The 18,677-nt window shown below is 56.4% G+C and overlaps 2 protein-coding genes across 2 annotated transcripts in view; one reads left to right on the plus strand and one right to left on the minus strand.

Annotated features, from left to right (window-relative positions):
• The first annotated feature begins 459 nt into the window (after positions 1–459).
• Positions 460–12,856, plus strand: CSRNP1 (cysteine and serine rich nuclear protein 1). The gene is made up of 5 exons (XM_052636849.1): positions 460–622; positions 6,885–7,132; positions 9,553–9,812; positions 10,292–10,606; positions 10,702–12,856. Exons 2-5 carry the CDS (start codon positions 6,922–6,924, stop codon positions 11,680–11,682), a joined length of 1,767 nt encoding a protein of 588 aa, XP_052492809.1. The 5' UTR covers positions 460–622; positions 6,885–6,921; the 3' UTR covers positions 11,683–12,856.
• Positions 12,857–15,987: 3,131 nt separating this feature from the next.
• The window catches only part of TTC21A (tetratricopeptide repeat domain 21A), a 32,721-nt gene continuing 30,031 nt past the window's right edge, over positions 15,988–18,677 (minus strand). Inside the window, exons 23-29 of the mRNA XM_052640216.1 lie at positions 18,336–18,486; positions 17,741–17,902; positions 17,419–17,611; positions 17,109–17,333; positions 16,511–16,631; positions 16,274–16,341; positions 15,988–16,065 (exon numbers count right to left, since the gene is read on the minus strand). Coding sequence (XP_052496176.1) covers positions 15,988–16,065; positions 16,274–16,341; positions 16,511–16,631; positions 17,109–17,333; positions 17,419–17,611; positions 17,741–17,902; positions 18,336–18,486 — 998 coding nt within the window. The remainder of the gene's footprint in view (positions 16,066–16,273; positions 16,342–16,510; positions 16,632–17,108; positions 17,334–17,418; positions 17,612–17,740; positions 17,903–18,335; positions 18,487–18,677) is intronic.

Genomic DNA, 18,677 nt, shown 5'->3' on the forward strand with positions numbered 1-18,677 from the left:
GGGTCAGGGCGTGTAAGGGGCCAGGGCTCTGCCACCGCCCGGTGGCCTGACAGAGGCTGCGCGCCGTTCTGGGCCTCAGTCTACCGATCTGTAAACAGGGGCCGCAGGGAAAGGTATGGACCTTCCCGATCCTGTTCCGCCGGCGTGGAGCGTCGGCGACTCTCGCAACCTTTGCGGGAGAAGGCCCGGAGGAGGGCAGCGGAGGGGGCTGCGGGCCGAGAGCGTCCGCGGCGCCGGCGCAGGGTCAGAGTCCGCAGGGCGGCCGGCGACCGCCGCGCCGGCTCGGGCTGGAGCGGGGAGGGGCGGGGCCTCTGGGGCGGGGAGGGGCGGGGCCTCTGGGGGCGGGGCGGGGCGGCGGGCGGGAGGCCCGGCGTGCGTCAGCGCCGTGAGTCCCGGAGTTTTCCACTGACGAGGAGGGCGGAGCGGCGGGCGGGGCCGGGCTCAGCCAGTCTCCCGCCGCCGCCGCCGCTGCCGGACGCGCAGAGCAGGGGGCAGCTGGGCCGAGTGCTGCCCACCGAGGGAGCTAGCGAGAGAGCGAGCGAGCGCGGGGTCGCGGCGCAGGGGGCGTTCCCGACCAGGACGTGGGTCGCGGCGTTGCCCTTGCCCAGCGTCCGGACCTCAGGTCAGCACCAGGGGCTCCGGGCCGGTGGGACGGGACTTTGGGGAGGGGGCGTCCCGCATGGAGGGCGCTGCCCCCCAGCCCCTGACATTTCTCCCTCGCCACTTTGAGAGGGCACCGGGGCGGGGACAGCCCGGTCCCGGACGGCGCGCCGCGGCCGGAGTCCGGAGCCCGGGAGACGACAATCGCAGGTTCTCTGCTGCCCTCCCCCCGCCCCGTCGCCGGGACCCCAGGCGGTCCCGGCGCTCCGAACGCCGGGCGGGTGGCGGCAGAGCCGGGGTTGCGCGCGGGTGGCGGGGTGGCGGCGGGCGCGCGTCCGCGGGTGAGTTCCCTTTTGACCCAGTTGCCTGAGAACTTTTCAGAAGTTCCTCGCGTGGCCGGAGCAGGTGACATTTGTCGCCTTCCTCCTCGGGCAACCCCCGGGGGCGGGTGCCAGGGCTGCGGCGAGTGCCGTCGCTCGTCAGGGAGGGAGTTGGAGGGATGATCGAGGAATGAGGCTCCGTGAGTCACGGACCCCGGCAGGGGGGGAGGGGGAGGAGAAGGGATTGTGTCGTACGCTCACCTGTTTGTCAGTCACCGTCACACGCAGAGGCCACCGCTGTGAGTCATGGGCGCAGCTAGCCGCGGGCACCCTCGGGCACACGTAGGCTTCTCCCACGCAAGTCTCCCTCCCCAGCACCTACTTCCTCCTGGTCCTCAGTTTCCCCTCCCCGGGGGCCCTTCCACTGGCAGGACACTGTTGAGATGCCCACACCACGAAGTGTGGCAGCCGTCACACACTTAGTCACTCTGGCTCCCCAGCGCGTCACACACACAGCCCACACTCCTGACACAAGAGGGTCCTTCCCTGGCTCCACTGCCCACCCGACACCTCCACTCAGATGTCTCACAGCCCTCTCGAGCAGAGCTCATCCCTTATCCCCAAATCCTCAACATCACTGCCTTTTCTGGTCCCCACCTCCAGAAGTCACCAGGTTTCCTTCCCCTTTCTCCTAAGCCTTTGGCTTGTCTACTCTCACCCACCTCTGGCAGCTCCGGCCAACCCGTCACACCCCCTCCTGTCCCACCCCCTCCAGTCTCGTGCTGAGCCATCTTTTTAAAATGCAGATCTGCTACTGTCACTCCCTACTTCAACCCTTCAGTGGCTTCCTGTGCCCTTAGGCTAAAGCCTGCTCTGTCAGCCCTGGCTCCCAAAGTCCCCTCCCAGGCAGCCCTGTCCCCTCCATCTCTCTGCCTCTTGCTCCTCGAGTCCCTCAGGGTTCCTGTGCCCCCCTCTCTCTCTGGAACTTTTACTCCATCCCACCCTTTCCTGTCTTCACTCCCAGCTGTACCCCTTCCCGCCCTCCATTCCAGCACTCAACAGGGTTCATAACTCATTATTCTATTCCCTAGTAAACTCAAAGCTTCCAGGGGGGCACTATTGTCTGTGTCTTGCTCCCTGTATTCCCCGTGCGTGACACAGTGCTTGGCATGTCATAGGCACTCAATAAATATTTGTTGAAAGAATGAATGAATGAATGAATGAATGAGTGAATGGCAGTGAAGGGGGCCTTGCTTAGGTGGAGGAAGCAGTCTCTGTCAGGTGCAATTTCCCTTCTGCAGGAGCAGTTGCCTCATGTAGCCAGCAAACGTTTGGCGCCGCCTCCCCAGTGCCAGGCCCTGGAGGCCAAGGCTGAGGAACTGTTCTCTCCCCCTGGGGGATGGGTTGGGAGGGGTGGGGGTGTACCAGGGCCTTCTGCTTGCCCCCTCTGGGCTGCCATGGCTGTTCTAGCCAATACCCATGGGGGCGTGAGGTGCTCAAAGGTGTCCTCCTCTTCTCCCAAGAAGTAGTTTCTGGGGGCCTGGGGTCATATGACCCCAGGTATTGGGGAGAGCTGGCCTGGCCTGGCCAAGGCCTTGGGCTCTGAGGTTAAAAGACACATTCTTCAGATTCCTGACAGAGGGTGGAGGCAGCTGAAGGTGCCCCTTTTCCAATACCAGCTCTGACATGGGACTGGGGCATTGGGACTGCTGAGGTCGAAGAGGAGTTGGTGTGACTTTTCAGAGGCCTGGGGATTCCCGCTCCTTAAACAGCCTTTGTTTGCTTGGTATCCAGGGTGAGGTGGCCTTCCCTCAGTTCACACAGTGTGGCCTGAGTATGTAGATAATTGTGGCGAGGAGGGAGGGAGGCACCCCCCCTCCTCGTCCTGGACTGTCAGCTCCTGTGAGTGGTGACAGCAGGGAGGGCCTGATTCTCAGGGCCCAGGCAGATCCCGGAAGAAGCCCGGTTCTCTTTGATTCAGGGCCTGTCTCCGGGGCTCCTCGGGGGTGTGGTATTTCTGTCTGGGCCAGCTCCTGGGAATTGCTTTTCCTTCCTCCAGGACCCTCGGAGGGGGCTGTGCTCACCCTGGGAACAGTGCCACGGTCGGTAGGGATCTTGATTCCTGGGTAGCTGTGGAGGGCCCCTCCCCCACCCTCTGACTCACTGTCTGACACTTTTCTTGGACTCTTCCACTATCTTTCATTCCTTTTCTGACTTGGCCTCTCCTTGTCTCTGGCTGAGTCTTTTGGTCTCATCTGCCTCTGCCTCTCTCAGCCTTTGGATTCCCAGGTGGGGCGGCCAAGCACAAGATCCAGGGGCTCCTCCTCGCCGCCACGCCGGGTCAGGGAGGACGTGAGTCCCCATTTCCAGGTCTGCAGATTTCGCTAGGTGCTCCTCTCTAGGAGGTGTGTCGCGGCCATGGCTCCCCTGTGTCCCCGTCTGCGTCCCTGGAGTTTACAACCCTGTCCCCTTAAGCTCCCATTCTGTAGACATCCCTGAGCCAGAGCCAGGGTGTCTGGCTTGAACGGGCTTCCCTAACACTCCTACTTGTTTACTATTGGGGAACGTCCTGAGATGCCTGTGTTGGCACTCGCTGGCAGCCGGAGCTTCCTTTTCCTGCCCTCGGAGCTACCCCCTCCTGGGTGCTATTCTTGCTAAACCCTCAGGCACAGGCTGGGGGATGGGCATGTCCGCCCTCATCCCTGCCCCAACTATCTGTGACCCGAGCAGGAGCAGGGCACACTGACCAGTGGCCCCCAGAAACCCCATGTGCCTAGATCGTCCCTCTGTGTGTACTGCAGCGCCAGCCTGCCTACCTCCGATGGTCCTCAGGAGCCTTCTCTGTGCCAGACTACTCCAGGCACAGGCACAGTGCAGACCAGCAGAGAAGCCTTCAGCCCGGCGCAAGGGAGATGAGCAGTGGGGCGGTCACGGGAAGGAGCCATAAGGGCTGTGATGGGGGAATCCCATGGCTCACGGAGGCCCAGAGAGGCATGTAGTGGGGAGGAAAAAGGGTGTCAGGGAGGCCCTCTGGGAGATGACTTTTTAAGGGGAGTGAGGCTGGGTTCCAACTTGGGCAAAGGCCAGGAGTGAGAAGGTCATGCCTGTTGGGGCAACTGCAAGTTCAGCTGGAGTATAAAGTGAAGGGGGTGGGAAGAGTCTTGCATGATGAGTCTGGGGGCTAGGCATACTTCAGCCTCTTGGAATTGTGGACTTGATCCTAAAGGGAATGATTCTCTGCAGGGAGATGGTGTAATAAGATCATTCTAGCTGCAGGGTAAAGAGTGGCTGCAAGGAGAGGGCAGGAGATGCCCACAGTATCAGTGGGACAGAGATGTAAGGGCGACAGACTTTCAGAACTGAAGGCGACGTGTGTAAGATGCACAAAGTAGATGAATCTTATGTGTGCAGTGAGATGTTTTAGACACCTGTGGAACCGCCACCCAGACAACACAGAACATTTCCAGACACTACTACCCCCTCCCGGCCCTGGGAAAATTCCCTCATGACTGTCTCCAGCTGATGCCCTTTTCCACCCCCTGGGTAATCACGATTCTGACTTGTGTCATCACCGATTGGGTTTGCCCTTTCTTCAACTTCATTCACATGTAATCGTGTGTCTGGCTTCTGTCACTCACCATGCTATCAGTGAGAACCGTCTGTGTCGTGTGTATCCAGGAGCTCGTTTCCCCCGGTGTAGAATGACACATTCAGCAAGCATTTACCACTGTTCTAAGAACCTGACATGGATTGATTCACGTAAACATCCCAACCCTATTCGGTTGTAAGACAAATTGAAAACCCAGAGAAGTTAAGGAACTTGCCCAACATCACCCAGCCAACTAAGCCACGCCAGGGTTCAGATGTGAGCAGTATGGTTCTGGAGCCGAGGTTCTCTTCACACTTCCGGGCAGCCTCTGTGATGCCTGCTGTGTCGGTGCCTGGCCTTGTGTGGACCGAGTGAGCTAATGTGTACTTGCAGGACTGGGCGACTGGATGTGGATGGAGGACGGCAGGAAGGAGTTGAGGATGACTGCAGGTTTCTGGCTTGAGTAACTGGGTGGGTGGCAGTGCTGTTACTAAGATAGGGAACACAGGAAGAGGAACAGATGGCATGGGGAGGTGGGGAACAGAGACAAGGGGTTCGATATGGGGCCTGCAGAATTTTACGTTTCTAAGGGGTGGCCAGGCAGAGACCAAGTGAGCATTTGGCTTGAGGGAGTCTTTGGCTTAGGTGTGTGACTGGGAAGACATTCAGCACCCTTTAGGCAGCATCTGGAGTTGGGGAAGAGACGGGATCTCACAGTGGGGTTGTGATAAGGACAAGATCCTTGGGTGTGGTTTGTCGTGTGTTTCTGTGTCTGGGTGCCTCTGGGCTCTGCACGTGCACTAGTGTGTGTGTGTGTGCACACGTGTGTGCATGCATCTACCTCTGGGCCATGAGTTCCCCCATCTCCTGGGAGAGTCTTCAGGTCAGCTGAGAGCTGGGTTGTTTTTGTTTGTGGTTTGACCCTGGGAGAGGTGGGGGGGGGCGGTGCCAGGCCTGAGAAACTATCTGCTGAGAAGCCCCCGGAAACACCTGTGCGTCCTCTTCCCCTGGGCTCAGCATTGTTGGAGGGTTGGCAAGTCGCGGAGCTTCTCTTGCTGCTCTGGTGCCTGTGAGGAGAGGCTGTCCCTGGGATGAATTTTACCCAGTAAGTTGGTTTGACAGCACACCGCCTAAGTCTGGGATCCAGGGACTTCGTGGGAGGCTAGGCCAAGGGGTGTTTCGAAAGGACACCTGAGCAGGGGAGATTGCCAGCCTTCTGGTTGGCTTTTCCTGTTCACTCTCGCTTCCTGTGCTGCAGTGGGGGAGGGGCTCCCAGCACGGGGGCCTCCGCGCCATTTCCCCTTCCTCCTGGTGGCCTCCTGGGGCCCAGCCCTGAGTGCTCGGGGTAGCTGGGCTCAGCCCTAAGGACCGAGTCCTTTGGGGATTCTCGAACAGTGGAAGAGGCTGTTAGGAGGAGGAACCCCAAGTCCCCTTCACTTGGGTGAGGCCAGCCAGGCTGTGAGAACCTCTGGTTGTTCTACTGAGGAGGGCTGAGACCCTTAAAGGGGAGACACAGCAAACGGTGTGTCCTGGGGTGCTTCAGGTCACCTGACTGCAGACAGGAGGAACATGGAACCTCAGTGTGGCTGGTCAGTTGCACTCCAAGAGGGTTTTTGTTTTTTAAGGGGAGAGCATACTTTCCCATGAAAGTTAATTCAAACAGGGTTAGAAATTGGAGCGGAAGGCCAGATGAAGGTGAATTTTGAAGATCAAACAGGAGATATTAAAGAGCCACGAAGCCCAGGTGGCTCTGGTCCCACAGTCAGGCCTGGAGGCAGGGGACTTCTCCTGTGGGCGGGGGTTTCTAAGGGAAAGTCTGAGCAGCTCCATCATGGGAAAGTTGTGTGTTGGAAATCCGGGGTGGTGTCCAAGCCAGCCTGTTCCCTGGAGTGCCCTGGTCAGCCTGGCCCTGAGCAAGGGCCTGTCACCAGTGTGTGCAGGGCGGCGTGTCTGTGGGTGTGCTAGGAGGGAGGAGGAGGAAGCAGCCACTGTACGAGGGCCATGCAGGCTGTCGGCATGCACCCGGCCTCACACACACAAAGGCACACAGATGCAGCCGTGTGAATCACCCAGCCAGTGAGTCAGCCCCCGGGATTCCTGCAGGGGAATGAGCGAGGCCAGGCTGAGGTCTGTCGGCCCATCTGTTGGTCTGGTGTGTGCGTGTGTGTAGGTGGGTTACAGTAAGTAGTGGGAAAATGGTGGTGGTGCAAGTCTGCAAGCGCCAGGGTGAGGGTTCGAACCTCCATCCAGTGCAAGGCAGCCCCTGGAGTCCTGGGCATCCTTGGGGGGGTGGTGGGAGAGGCAATGACCGGGCCTGGGTTGCCCACCTCCTGCCCTCAGGCCTGCCACCTAGAGCTCTCCCGTTCTCATTCCAGGCTGGCTGTGCCAGGGCCCCAGAGCACCCTCGACACCATGGCCGGGCTGCTAAAGCGGAAGTTTGACCAGCTGGATGAGGACTCGTCCTCGCTCTGCTCGTCCTCCTCCTTGTCCTCCTCGGGCCACCGCTCCCCCTCCTGCTCCCCCAGCTCCTCGGTCTCCCCGGCCTGGGACTTGGATGAGGAGAACCCTTGGGATCAGCTGCCCTTGCCTGACCGTGACATCTGTGGCCCCCGAAGCTTCACTCGTGAGTCTCTCTGCCCTGGGAACCCCATCGCACCCCTCTCTCCTTCCTCAAGATGAAATGGGGGGGGCCCTGATGAAGTCGTCCTGGCCTCTGGAGGTCCCGGCTTCAGCTTCCCTGCTTGGCTCCCCAGCTCGTCCACTTCCTGTCCTACAGAGGTCACTCGGGAATGCCGGCTCCAGCGACATTCACCTTTGACCTTGGGACTCTCCAGCTTGGAGTCATCACGTTCAGGGCAGGGCTCCTTGGTGGCCCCGGGGCCTTCCCGCCCAGCTCTGCCCCTCAGTTCCAGTTTCGTTTCTCCCAGCTGGCTCCCTGTCCTCTACCAGCTGCCCTGCCCAAGTCCCACACCCCATGCTTCTGTGCTGCGGGGCCTGTCAGGCCGGTCCCTCACCTGGCAAAATGCTGTTTGGCTTTGCTTGAATGCAGTGAGAAGGTTTTCTCCCCCAGTTAGTTTTTAAGTTTTCATGATTCTGATTTCAAACTGACAGAGAGTCCCTAGAGTGTTTCTCCACCTCATTTTTCATTATTGCACCCCCTCAACACCAGGGAGCACATGCAGACATTTTTCCTCTGATGATCCCCACCATGATGTCTTAATGCCACAGATATGTCTATTTATGGACTATATGCAGAGCTGTACATTATACATGAAAAAGTATAATTTTTAGCAGATACAATCTAACAGTACATTAACTGACTAAAGTACTGTGGGTTTACTGTAGAAATACAAGGATGGTTTAATACTGTAAAATCTGTTCATATAAATTTACCAAATAACTATGTCAGAGGAGGAAAAATATGAGAGCTGCTGTTTGATAACATGTACTATTCCTTCTGGCAAAAGGAGAAGAGGATAGCAGAGGATGAGATGGTTAGATAGCATCACTGAGTCAGTGGACATGAATTTGAGCAAACTCCGGGAGGTAAGAGGACAGGGGAACTTGGCATATTGCAGTCCATGGAGTTGCAGAGAGCTGGACACGGCTTAGTGACTGAACAACAACTACAGCAACTATATTCCTTCTAGATAAGACCGTTAGTGTGATAAGGATAAGTACATTCTACCCTAAATGATAAAAAATACATGTTTCAACCCAAAACCTGGTATTAGGATTGCTGAGGAAACACTGGAAACAGTCCCACTAAGTCAGGAGCCAGCTGGGGGCACTGTCTGTCACCACTGTTTGTTAACATCATTCAGGAAGTGCTAGCCAATTCAGTTAGCAAAGAAAAAAGATAATTAAATGCACTTGGTTAGAACAGGCAAAATTGCCATGATTTGCAGGTGGTCAACTACATGATAAACTCAAGAACAGGTATATAGAAAACCTATTAGGGAATTCCCTCAGGTAGCTTGGTACAAAATTAATATATTAAGTCAAAATATACAGCATCGCCAAGGTTTAATTATTTTATGGTAACTTCTTATGGTTCAAACTAATCAGTAGTATACAAATATATGTATTGAATATGCCAATACATAGCTTACTAATTGACATACTTAATAACTTATAAAGGGTAGTAGACCTTTCTGCGGAGAAGGCAATGGCACCCCACTCCAGTACTCTTGCCTGGAAAATCCCATGGGGTGAGGAGCCTGGTGGGCTGCAGTTCATGGGGTCACGAAGAGTCGGACACGACTAAGCAACTTCACTTTCACTTTTCACTTTCATGCATTGGAGAAGGAAATGGCAACCCACTCCACTGTTCTTGCCTGGAGAATCCCAGGGATGGGGGAGCCTGGTGGGCTGCCATCTGTGGGGTCGCACAGAGTCGGACACGACTGAAGCGATTTAGCAGCAGCAGCAGCAGACCTTTCTGAGCTTGTTGCAAAATGCAGAAGTGATAAGGGAAAAGCTCAATATACTTTTGATTTCATAAACTTTAGAAATTATTTTGTAAAACCCCACAAGTAAAAATAAAGAACTAAAATATTTGTACAGATAGGTTAGACTGGTGATTAATGTCTAATATATATACAAAGCTCCTACAAATCAATACTTTAAGAACTATAGAGGGACTTCCGTGGTGGTCCAGTGGTAAAAACTCTCAGCTTCCACTGCAGGGGCACACGTTCGATCCCTGGTCTGGGGCTAAGATCCTGCATGCCTTGCAGCACAGCAACCCCCACACCCCCCAAAAAAAGGGGACCTGTAAATGGCTTCTAAAGATGGGAAAGACGTTTAATCTTGACACATGCTCTCATTTGGACTAGTAAATAACGAGCCAGTGTCGACACAGGGTGACGTTGGACTCTTACCAGCACCAGCGTCAGCCAGGCTGGCTCCTAAACTCAGATCCATTTCTCTTCTGGGTGGGGTGCGAGAGTTGTGAGCAGAGGTAGTTCAGCATCACTTCCTGGGGGTTAGGCCCTGCTTCACGGAGAACTAACGCCTGCCCCTCCCCTGCCTGTCTTCCAGCCCTGTCCATTCTGAAGCGGGCTCCCCGGAAGCGCCGAGGCCGAGTGGCCTTTGATGGCATCACCGTCTTCTACTTCCCGCGGTGCCAGGGCTTCACCAGCGTGCCCAGCCGTGGCGGCTGCACCCTGGGTATGGCCTCCCGCCACAGTGCCTGCCGCCGCTTCTCCCTGGCCGAGTTTACCCAGGAGCAAGCCCGGGCACGGCAAGAGAAGCTGCGCCTACGCTTGAAGGAGGAGAAGCTGGAGGCGCTGAGATGGAAGGTGGGGAGACTTTCTCTGTGGCCCTCGCCCTCGGGCTGCTGTAAACTCCTAGCCTTGGGGGGATAAGGGTCATGGTGGTTGCCATCTTACTTCTGGATTGGGAGGCCCATGGGGCTGACTGGTTTGATGAGAGTCTGCTGCCGTATTTTCTGGAGGCAGATGGGTATAGAAGGGCTCCTATTGGAGGGCCAGGGGGCGTGGAGCCTCAATCTGCCTGACCTTACTGGGGAGGTGAAGTAGATGGGACATGGTGGCGTCAGTGTATCTGTCTGTCTCGGGGAAGGGGTTTGTCCATGAAGTGGGGAATGAGGCAAATAGACCTCTTTCTGAATGGCCTGAGGGCGTGTTCTTGGCTGTCCCATTCACTACGGCATCCACAATGCCCAGCCCAGAATAAATACTCGGGGACATTTATTAAGTGACCGAAGCTGTGGGGTCATGTCAGCCTCTCACGTCCCTCCTCATTCCCCTGGACACAGCTTTCGGAGACTGGGGTGCCCAAGACAGAGGCCGGCCTGCAGCTCACCGTGGACACCATCGATGACGCCTCTGTGGAGGAGGACTTGGCACTGGCCGTGGCAGGCGGCCGGTTGGAGGAAATGACCTTCCTCCAGCCCTTCCCGGCCCGGAAGCGACGGGCTCTGCTGCGGGCCTCAGGTGTGCGGAGGATTGATCGCGAGGAGAAGCGAGAGCTGCAGGCCCTGCGCCAGTCCCGGGAGGACTGCGGCTGTCGCTGCGACAGGGTCTGTGATCCTGAGACCTGTAGCTGCAGCCTGGCGGGCATCAAGTGCCAGGTACTGGGGCTCGGCAGGGCTGGGAAGGCAAGCCTGGGTCAGGGACTTCTCCGTGCTCCACCGGATCCTCACTGGCACCTCTGTTTTCTTTACAGATGGATCACACAGCGTTCCCCTGTGGTTGCTGCAGGGAGGGCTGTGAGAATCCGAAGGGCCGTGTGGAATTTAATCAGGCTCGAGTTCAGACCCATTTCATTCACACGCTCACCCGCCTGCAGCTCGAGCAGGGGGCCGAGAGCCTCGGGGAGCTGGAGGCCCCGGCCCAGGGTGGCGCTCCCAGCCCGGGCGAGCAGGTCCTGGCCTCTGCGTTCCCCCTAGCCAAGCCCCCCGTGAGCAGCGAACTGGGAGACAACAGCTGCAGCAGCGACATGACCGATTCGTCCACAGCCTCAGGCACCAGCGAAGCCCCGGATGACCCTGCCCACCTGGCCCTGCCCAGCCCTGGCTTCCAGCCTGGTGTGGATGATGATGGCCTGGCTTGTATCCTGAGCTTCAGTGACTCTGAACTAGGTGGACGCGAGGAAGAGGAGGAGGATGGAGGTGTGGGCGGCCTGGACAATCTCAGCTGCTTCCACCCAGCTGACATATTTGGTACTGGTGACCTCACTGGCCTGGCCAGCTGGACCCACAGCTATTCCAGTTCTAGCCTCACGTCAGGCATCCTGGATGAAAATGCCAACCTGGATGCCAGCTGCTTCCTCAATAGTGGCCTTGAAGGCTTGGGCGAGGGCAGCCTCCCTGGCCCCTTGGTGCCAGCCAGCACGGACGCTGGCCAGAGCAGCTCAGTGGACCTCAGCTTGTCCTCTTGCGACTCCTTCGAGCTGCTCCAGGCCCTGCCAGACTATAGTCTGGGGCCCCATTACACCTCCCGGAAGGTGTCTGACAGCCTGGACCACCTCGAGGTGCCACACTTCACTTTGCCTGCCTTCTCTCCCCCTGCGGACGCCAGCACTTGCTTCCTGGAGTCCATCATGGGCTTGACTGAGCCCGCTGCCGAGGCCCTGGCTCCCTTTGTGGACGGCCAGTTGTTTGAGGACACCACCCCGGCATCGCTGGTGGAACCTGTGCCTGTGTGAGGGTTAGGGTGCCTTTTCCCAGCCCCAAGAACCCTGTTGCTGCTTTGTTGTAATTTGGGGGTTCCCCAAGGTCTATATGTAATGGTCCCCTGTTGGCTGGCTCCCATGTGGGCACTCCTACTAATTTTCATGCAACACTCTGGATTGATTTATTTATTTTTGTAATTTTCTATGCTGAAGTGGGGGTGGGGGTCGTACTTCCCCTTTCAGTTGCCCGGTCCCCCTACGCCCACACCTTCTCTTCCACATCCATGGTGCATGCCAGGAGTGGGAAGAAATGTGGCTTCCCTGGAGCTTTGCAGACTCCTTTTCCATCTTGTATGATGTTCCTAAGCCCGAAGACAGCCACACTAGGCTGAAATCAGCCACCTTTTATGGTTTCTTCTGCCACCCTGAGTTCTAGACTCATGGGTGACTGGATCCTCTGGACTGTGAAGACTATAATTTATTTCCTATAATTTATTTGGAGACTAGGTGGCTGGCAAGCAATATTGGGGTCAGGGATGGGGCACAGGACCCTCCCCACCACCCACAAAGTCCCTTTGCCTGATAGTCCTGCAACCATGCCCTTGCTGGGGCTTCGGTGTAGACCAGGCATGGGTTTGCGCCCTCTGTCTAACGTGTAGCAGCCCTGCTCTGGATGGCTAAGCAAGTAGGGGCAGGGGCTGGGCTGGGCTGGGCTGATAAACCGTGATCAAAACCCTGTTCTGCTCCACACATCCCCCCTCCTTCCTGTCCTCTGCCCATCTCTCCCCCTCCCCCGGCAAAGGCCGCAGCTTTTATTCCAAGGCTGTAAATGTAGGAGGGGGAAGCAGGAGGCCCAGAGAGGGTAAGGGGCTCCCTCAGGGCCCAGAGTAGGCCCTGGACCACTCAGGACTTTCCGGGCACTGCACCCCAGCCTGGTCCACCTGCCCACATCCTACGGCCAGTTGGCCAGGGGCAAGGGGGGCTCCTTATGGCTTTCATGCCCTTTGTTTGCTGATGTTGGATTTTACATCATAATTTCTGTATTGTCCCCAAGTATTAGAACTATAATTTATTCATTTTTCCTCTGTGTCTGTGCCAAGAAGCCCAGGCTCTGGGCCTGCCCTCCTGCCCAGGAGGCCTTGCCAGCCTGCGAGCTTGTGGGAACACCTTGTACCTGAGCTTATAGGTACCAATAAAGAGGCTCTATTTTTAACAGCGTGGTCTGCATTTGTGGAGCTGGGAGTACAGGTACACAGGAGATGGTGAGGTGGGAGAGGGAGGGGGAGACAGGCCCTGCCCAGCAGTATGCACACGGAGGCTGCATCGGGGACAGACATGGGGGACACACAGGCCCTCTTTCCAGGCCAGCCAGTCAACTCAAAGATGGAAAGCCAGCTAGAAGAGGCTGGCCAGGCAGATGAAACCGTCTGAGGGGTCCCCTGGGTGGTGGTGGGGAGCAGCAGCAGAGCAGTCTTTGGGGACCAGGCTGTCTGCTTGGGGACAGACACTCGCCCACACCAGGCTGCGGCCAGGCCCTGAGGGTGAAGTCATCCACTCTAGGTGAGGGTGGGTAGTGGGATGTGGCTGGCGCAGGCCCTGTGTGGGACTGAGTGGCAGAGGTCCCCAGGGACTTGAGCACCGGAAGCTGCAAAACACCCATCTGCACCAGCCAGACCTGTCTGACCTGTCCCTGGAAGCCCGGGCCAAAGGCCAGATGAGCAGGCTGCACCCTGCCCCAAGGAGCCCCAGTCTGGGGGCTGGAGAAGCAAGGCTGACCTCCGCTCTAGGAATAATGATGATTTATACAAGTGCTGGACAGAGGAGCCTAGCGTGCTGCAGTCCATGGGGCCACAAAGGGTTGGACCTAGCGGCTGAACAACAACATGTAAGTGCTAGGAGGGGGCACCAGAGACCTGACTTGGGTTTCCTTTTTCTTGCTCTCATCCTCTGCCTCTGGCCTGTGTTGGGCTCCCCTTATTTCCTCTCTATGGCTTACAGGTTAAGACTATGGACCCCAAGTGCCAGGGTTTGAAACCCTGCTGTTATACTAACTAGTGAGGTGACATGCAAATTACTTCCTGTCTGTGTGCCTGGATGTCTCCTGAACTGTCTAAATAGTAACGTTACTCACCTCACAAGCTTGTTCAGTTCATGCATAAACCGGTGCTCACAGGAGCGCCTGGAACGTGCAAATCTCTGGTGCATATTTGTGACTTCGAATTCTGTTTTCAAGTGTCTGCCTCTCTTTCTGTAGGTTTTATCCTCCTCTTCTGCCAGTTGTGTGACCACCTAGGTATGTATCTCTTGCCTCAGGACGTGTGGACATGGTCACGCAGTCCTATCTTCAGTGGGGTGGCCATTAGAGAAATCATGGTTTGGAGTCTGGCCTGCAGTGGGGCCACCTGTCCCCAGAACCAGCTTAGGGAGGGACAGCCAGGTCTTAGGCATCTCAGGGTGGAGTACCCTAGTTCATTAAGTTACCTTGTGTACCCTGGAAGCCCGACGCGCTTGTGATTGCTCCAGTGTGCATGATCCAAAACCTGGGTCTCTCCAATGGTGCTGAGGTTGTGCTTGGACCAGCCTGGGGGTCTGGGTGGCAGCTCCCCACAGCTCCAATACTCTGGTTGGAAGCCTCTGCAGGTTCCTATCCCATGGCCACAGCCCATGGTTGGACTAAGCCACCCATTTCCCAGCTAGGGCCACAGGGGTACCTCTCAACATAATCCACCCCTAGAAACTAGCTTGTAAAACAGATCATAATAAAGGCACCTGGCTTCCCATAGGAATGATGGTGGTAACCTGGGGAAGGTGTTCCAGACCATTGACTCATACCAAAAGGCCATGCACGTGATCATCAGTATGTTATAAAAACAAGGCTCGCAGTCATGAGGGATGACTTAGGCTGTTCTAGAAGGGACCCTGACCTGTTCACTGTTCCCAAACCTTAATCACTGGACAGCTTAAAAACTATGCCATATCTGTGTTCTACTCATACTAAGTATATTTTGTTGTTGTTTCGTCAGTCAGGTCTGACTCTTTGCAACCCTAAGGACTGTATCCTATCAGGCTCCTCTGTCCATGGGATTTCCCAGGCAAGAATACTGGAGTAGGTTGCCATTTCCTCCTCCAGGGGATCTTCCCGACCCAGGGATTGAACCTGTGTCTCCTGCACTGGCAGGTGGATTCTTTACCACTGAGCCACCAGGGAAGCCCATGAAATATTCTACTTGTTATCGATTATATCAATATGCTTAAAAGTGAGAAGTAGTCTATGTAACAGCACTCACAAATTCATGAGTTCGTGTGCTATTTTTCTCTATTATATAAGGATGATATTTAAGCCCAGTTATGAAACTTTCAGATGTTTGCTGTATATCGTTGGCACGGATTCGCACCGTGATTTGAGAACACAGAGATCTAGTCTAATTTCCTGCCACAGATGGGGACACATACCCAGAGGGGAAGGTCACACAGGGAGATTCTAGGCCTCCTGACTCCAGTTCAGAGCTCCTTCCCCTGCGGTGAGCCTGGCCCATTACTGCCATCCTGAAAAACAGGCAGAGAAGTACTGGGAGCATAGCAAAGGTGACCTCTGTCACCCTCTTGCCAGCTACAGTTAACATTATTCATCTGCAAAGAGACCCCTGCTTTCGTCCCCTTGGGTGTTAACGGGTTCCTGGAAGATGAATTAGTTGGCCACTGTCTTTTACTGAAGCTGAATCGCAGATCTAGTTTTTCTTGGGATGTATTTTTCCTGCCCGAAGCAAGAGTGATGAGGTCTGTCCCAAACTCCCAAATTGATAAGGACCAGCAGAGGCCTGCTGAAGCCTTGAGGAGAAGGCAGAATGTATGGACAGAGGGGGCCTGTGTGGGGCCCTGCCAGTGGGTGGCTTGGTAGGGAGGAGTGGTTGCTTCTGTAATTCAGGACTCTGGGGACCACAGAGGAGAGGGGAGGCTGGTATGGGCTGACCGAAAAATATTAAAGGAGCTGTAGGGTATTTTTTGAACCACCTCTTTGTTCCCTTTTGGCCCCTGAAAGTCTGGGATAAAAGTGGGGTCCATTAGAAGTCGCCCAGTGAACCCAGGGGAAGCTAAGCTGGTTGACATCTTTCTTCTTCAGAGTCAAATTGCTCCTTGCGCCTTAAAAACCTAAAGCTTTGGGATGTCCTTTAGACCAGATTAGGCTTGATTCAAATCACAAACACACACACACACAGAAATGGGGAAGAGTATGTTATTTTCTGACTCTCTTCTCCATTGACCCACTTCCCTACCCCGCCTCCATGAAACTTCTGTAGGTTGAGAGTTTCCACCCTCCCTGGTTCCCACTGACCACAGCTAGGGCCTCAGAGACACTTGGGCCTTTTCCAAAATTTCTTCTCTGATTTTAGGGTAGTTGGGGTGTTCCCTGAGGACCTGGGACAGAGAAAGAAAGGGTATGAGACACCAGACAGGGCTCCCTGCCACTGCACCAAGCCCCCTCGCCCCATCCCCCCACTGTCAGGGGCTCATATCACGGCAGACTTCAGGGGCTTCCCCCGCCCCGTCCCCCACTGTCAGGGGTCACATCATGGCTGACTTCAGTGGCTCCCCCCGCCCCTTCCCACCACTGTCAGGGGCTCACATCACGGCAGACTTCGATGGCTTCCACGAATCTCCTGTCTTTCAAGTAGTTGAAAGCGAGCCTGAAGCCTGTCCAGGTGTAGGGAGGATAAAGACAGTGGGTGGCACTCTGATAACCCGATAACCCCTCTGGTTCCCCACCACGAACAGATCACAGGCCCTGTGCTGTGGGGTCGGGAGGGTGGTCCCCCGGCCCTGGTCCCTCCTCCATGCACGCGTGCCTGCCCGACTGCTGTACCGATGGCAGGGCTGGTGTAATGGCTGTACTTCCAGGCCAGCTCGTAGTTGGTGGCTGCGTCCTTGTATGACTGCTCCCTCTCCATGATGAAGCCCATGTACTCGTAGGCCTTACAGCAGGACTGCAGGGAAAGCCGGTCAGAGCAGCGTGGGACCCAGTGGGGGCAAGGGCTGGGCAGTGGGTGAAGTAACCCAAACCACTCAGGGACTCCGGCAGTACCTCCTGCCCTGGCAAGAGGGTGGACTGGGTGCCCTCTTCTCAGCTATTCCTACACTAGAATGACCCCTGCCTTCACAGCCCTCCTGCTCTGACCTGCCAAGGCCCCTGCTGACCCAACCAAACCCTCCTTGCATGCCACCCTTCCATTTCCTGAACCCTTCTCATCTCTCCTCCCCATTCTGCATCCCCGTTGCAGGAGGCTTGACCCTGTTCGCTTCCTCTTGCCTTGCTTTCCCGTCCTGCTCTGTGGTCCACGGGACCCCTCCTGTCCTGCCTCTTCTCATCTCATTGCTATCCCTGCATCTCTGCCCACAAAGCCCCAGTGCCTCTCACACACACACCACCCCCACAACAGCCCCAACGGCGATGCACCCCTCGCCTTGTTGTATTTCACACAGCGCTGCAGCAGCTCCGAGGCCAGGTCAAACTTGCCACCCTGGCAATAGATATCGGCCAGCAGGAGCCAGCTCCTCTCCAGGTCATCGGCCTCAGCCAGTGCCCACGGGGCCTTGGCCAGGCGCTTCAGCTGCGTGCGTGCCTTGGGGATCTGCTTCAGCAGGGAGCAGGCCTGCGCCATGGCCAGCAGGGCGGGGACGCTGTCCTTCTGTGCAGGCGGGAAGCAGGCATCTTGGCGCCCGGCCCTCCGCCTCAACATGCCGCCCGCCCGCCCATCCCAGGAGCCAGCACACCTCAGCTTGCGCCATCTCAACGAAGGTGCTCAGGGCCACCTCCACGTTGGCCTTCTCCCTGGTCGCCAGCAGGCACAGGCTCTGCAGAAGCCGCAGCTGGGTATGGCCCCCGGCCGAGTGTGGGTAGAACTCCCGCAGCAGCTTCTCGGCGGTGCGCACGCCATGTTGCTCCAACTCCTTCCTGCTGGTGAGGCTGCGGGCGTTGAGGCTGAGCATGAGGGTGCTGGCCTGGCCTGCCCACGAGGCCCTCGCCAGACCTCAATCCAGAGGCTGAGGGCTCTCCCTGCCTTCCCTCCCTACCCCCAGCCATCTGGGCCCTCACTTGCTCTCGGTCACCAGGTTCTGGAAAGCCTCTCCGCCCACGATCTCGTTGTCTGGGTTCAGACAGATCTGCACCATGTGGTAGGTGGCGCTCTGGCCCCAAGCGCGGTCCTTGCGCGCTTTGTTTAGGAACTTCAGGGCTTCGTTGGGCTGTCCTATGTGCCTGTAGCGGAGAAGAGTAACCCCAAGAATCAGATAAAGTCCCTGAGGCCCAGGGAGAACAGGAACACTCAGGGGTCACTCCGAGAATCTGCGCAAAGCAAGGGCAGGATCTCTGGTCTCCCCATTTCCGGATGTGGAAGCTGAGCTTCAGCTTCCCTGGCAAAGCCCAGCACGTCTGTTGGGGACAGCCTCCTACATTCTAGTGGTTCAGATGGTAGAAAATCTGCCTGCAATGCAGGAGACCTGGGTTCAATCCCTGGGTCAGGAAGATCCCCGGAGAAGGAAATGGCAACTCACTCCAGTATTCTTGCCTGGAGAATCCCATGGACAGAGGAGCCTGGTGGGCTACAGTCTATGGGGTTGCAAAGAGTCAAACATGACTGAGTGACTACACACACATACACACACCTGCCAAGACACCCACCCCAACCCACCAGCAGTAGATGCCTCTGCAGTAATTGAACCCTGGCTCCAAAGGCACCCGGCTGGACATCTTCTTGGCCAATTCAAAGAAGGCTGGGGCGTCCTCAAGTTTGCCACTTCTTCGTAGCAGATCAATTAGTTTGTTCAATACAGGAAAATTGTCTAAAATAAGAGAGCAGAAACCTCCAGGCTGTGATAACCAGTATCTGAATCAGGTAGGGGGAAGCAGAGAGGACCAGGAGATACTATTGGTCTGAGCTGAACATGGCCACCCCAGCAGCTCCACTGAAACACAATGAAGTAGTCACTCTTATTGCTCCCATTTTATAGATGAGAAGACTGAGGCACAAAGA

Source organism: Budorcas taxicolor, chromosome 1, assembly GCF_023091745.1.
Source record: "Budorcas taxicolor isolate Tak-1 chromosome 1, Takin1.1, whole genome shotgun sequence".
NCBI lineage: Eukaryota > Metazoa > Chordata > Mammalia > Artiodactyla > Bovidae > Budorcas > Budorcas taxicolor.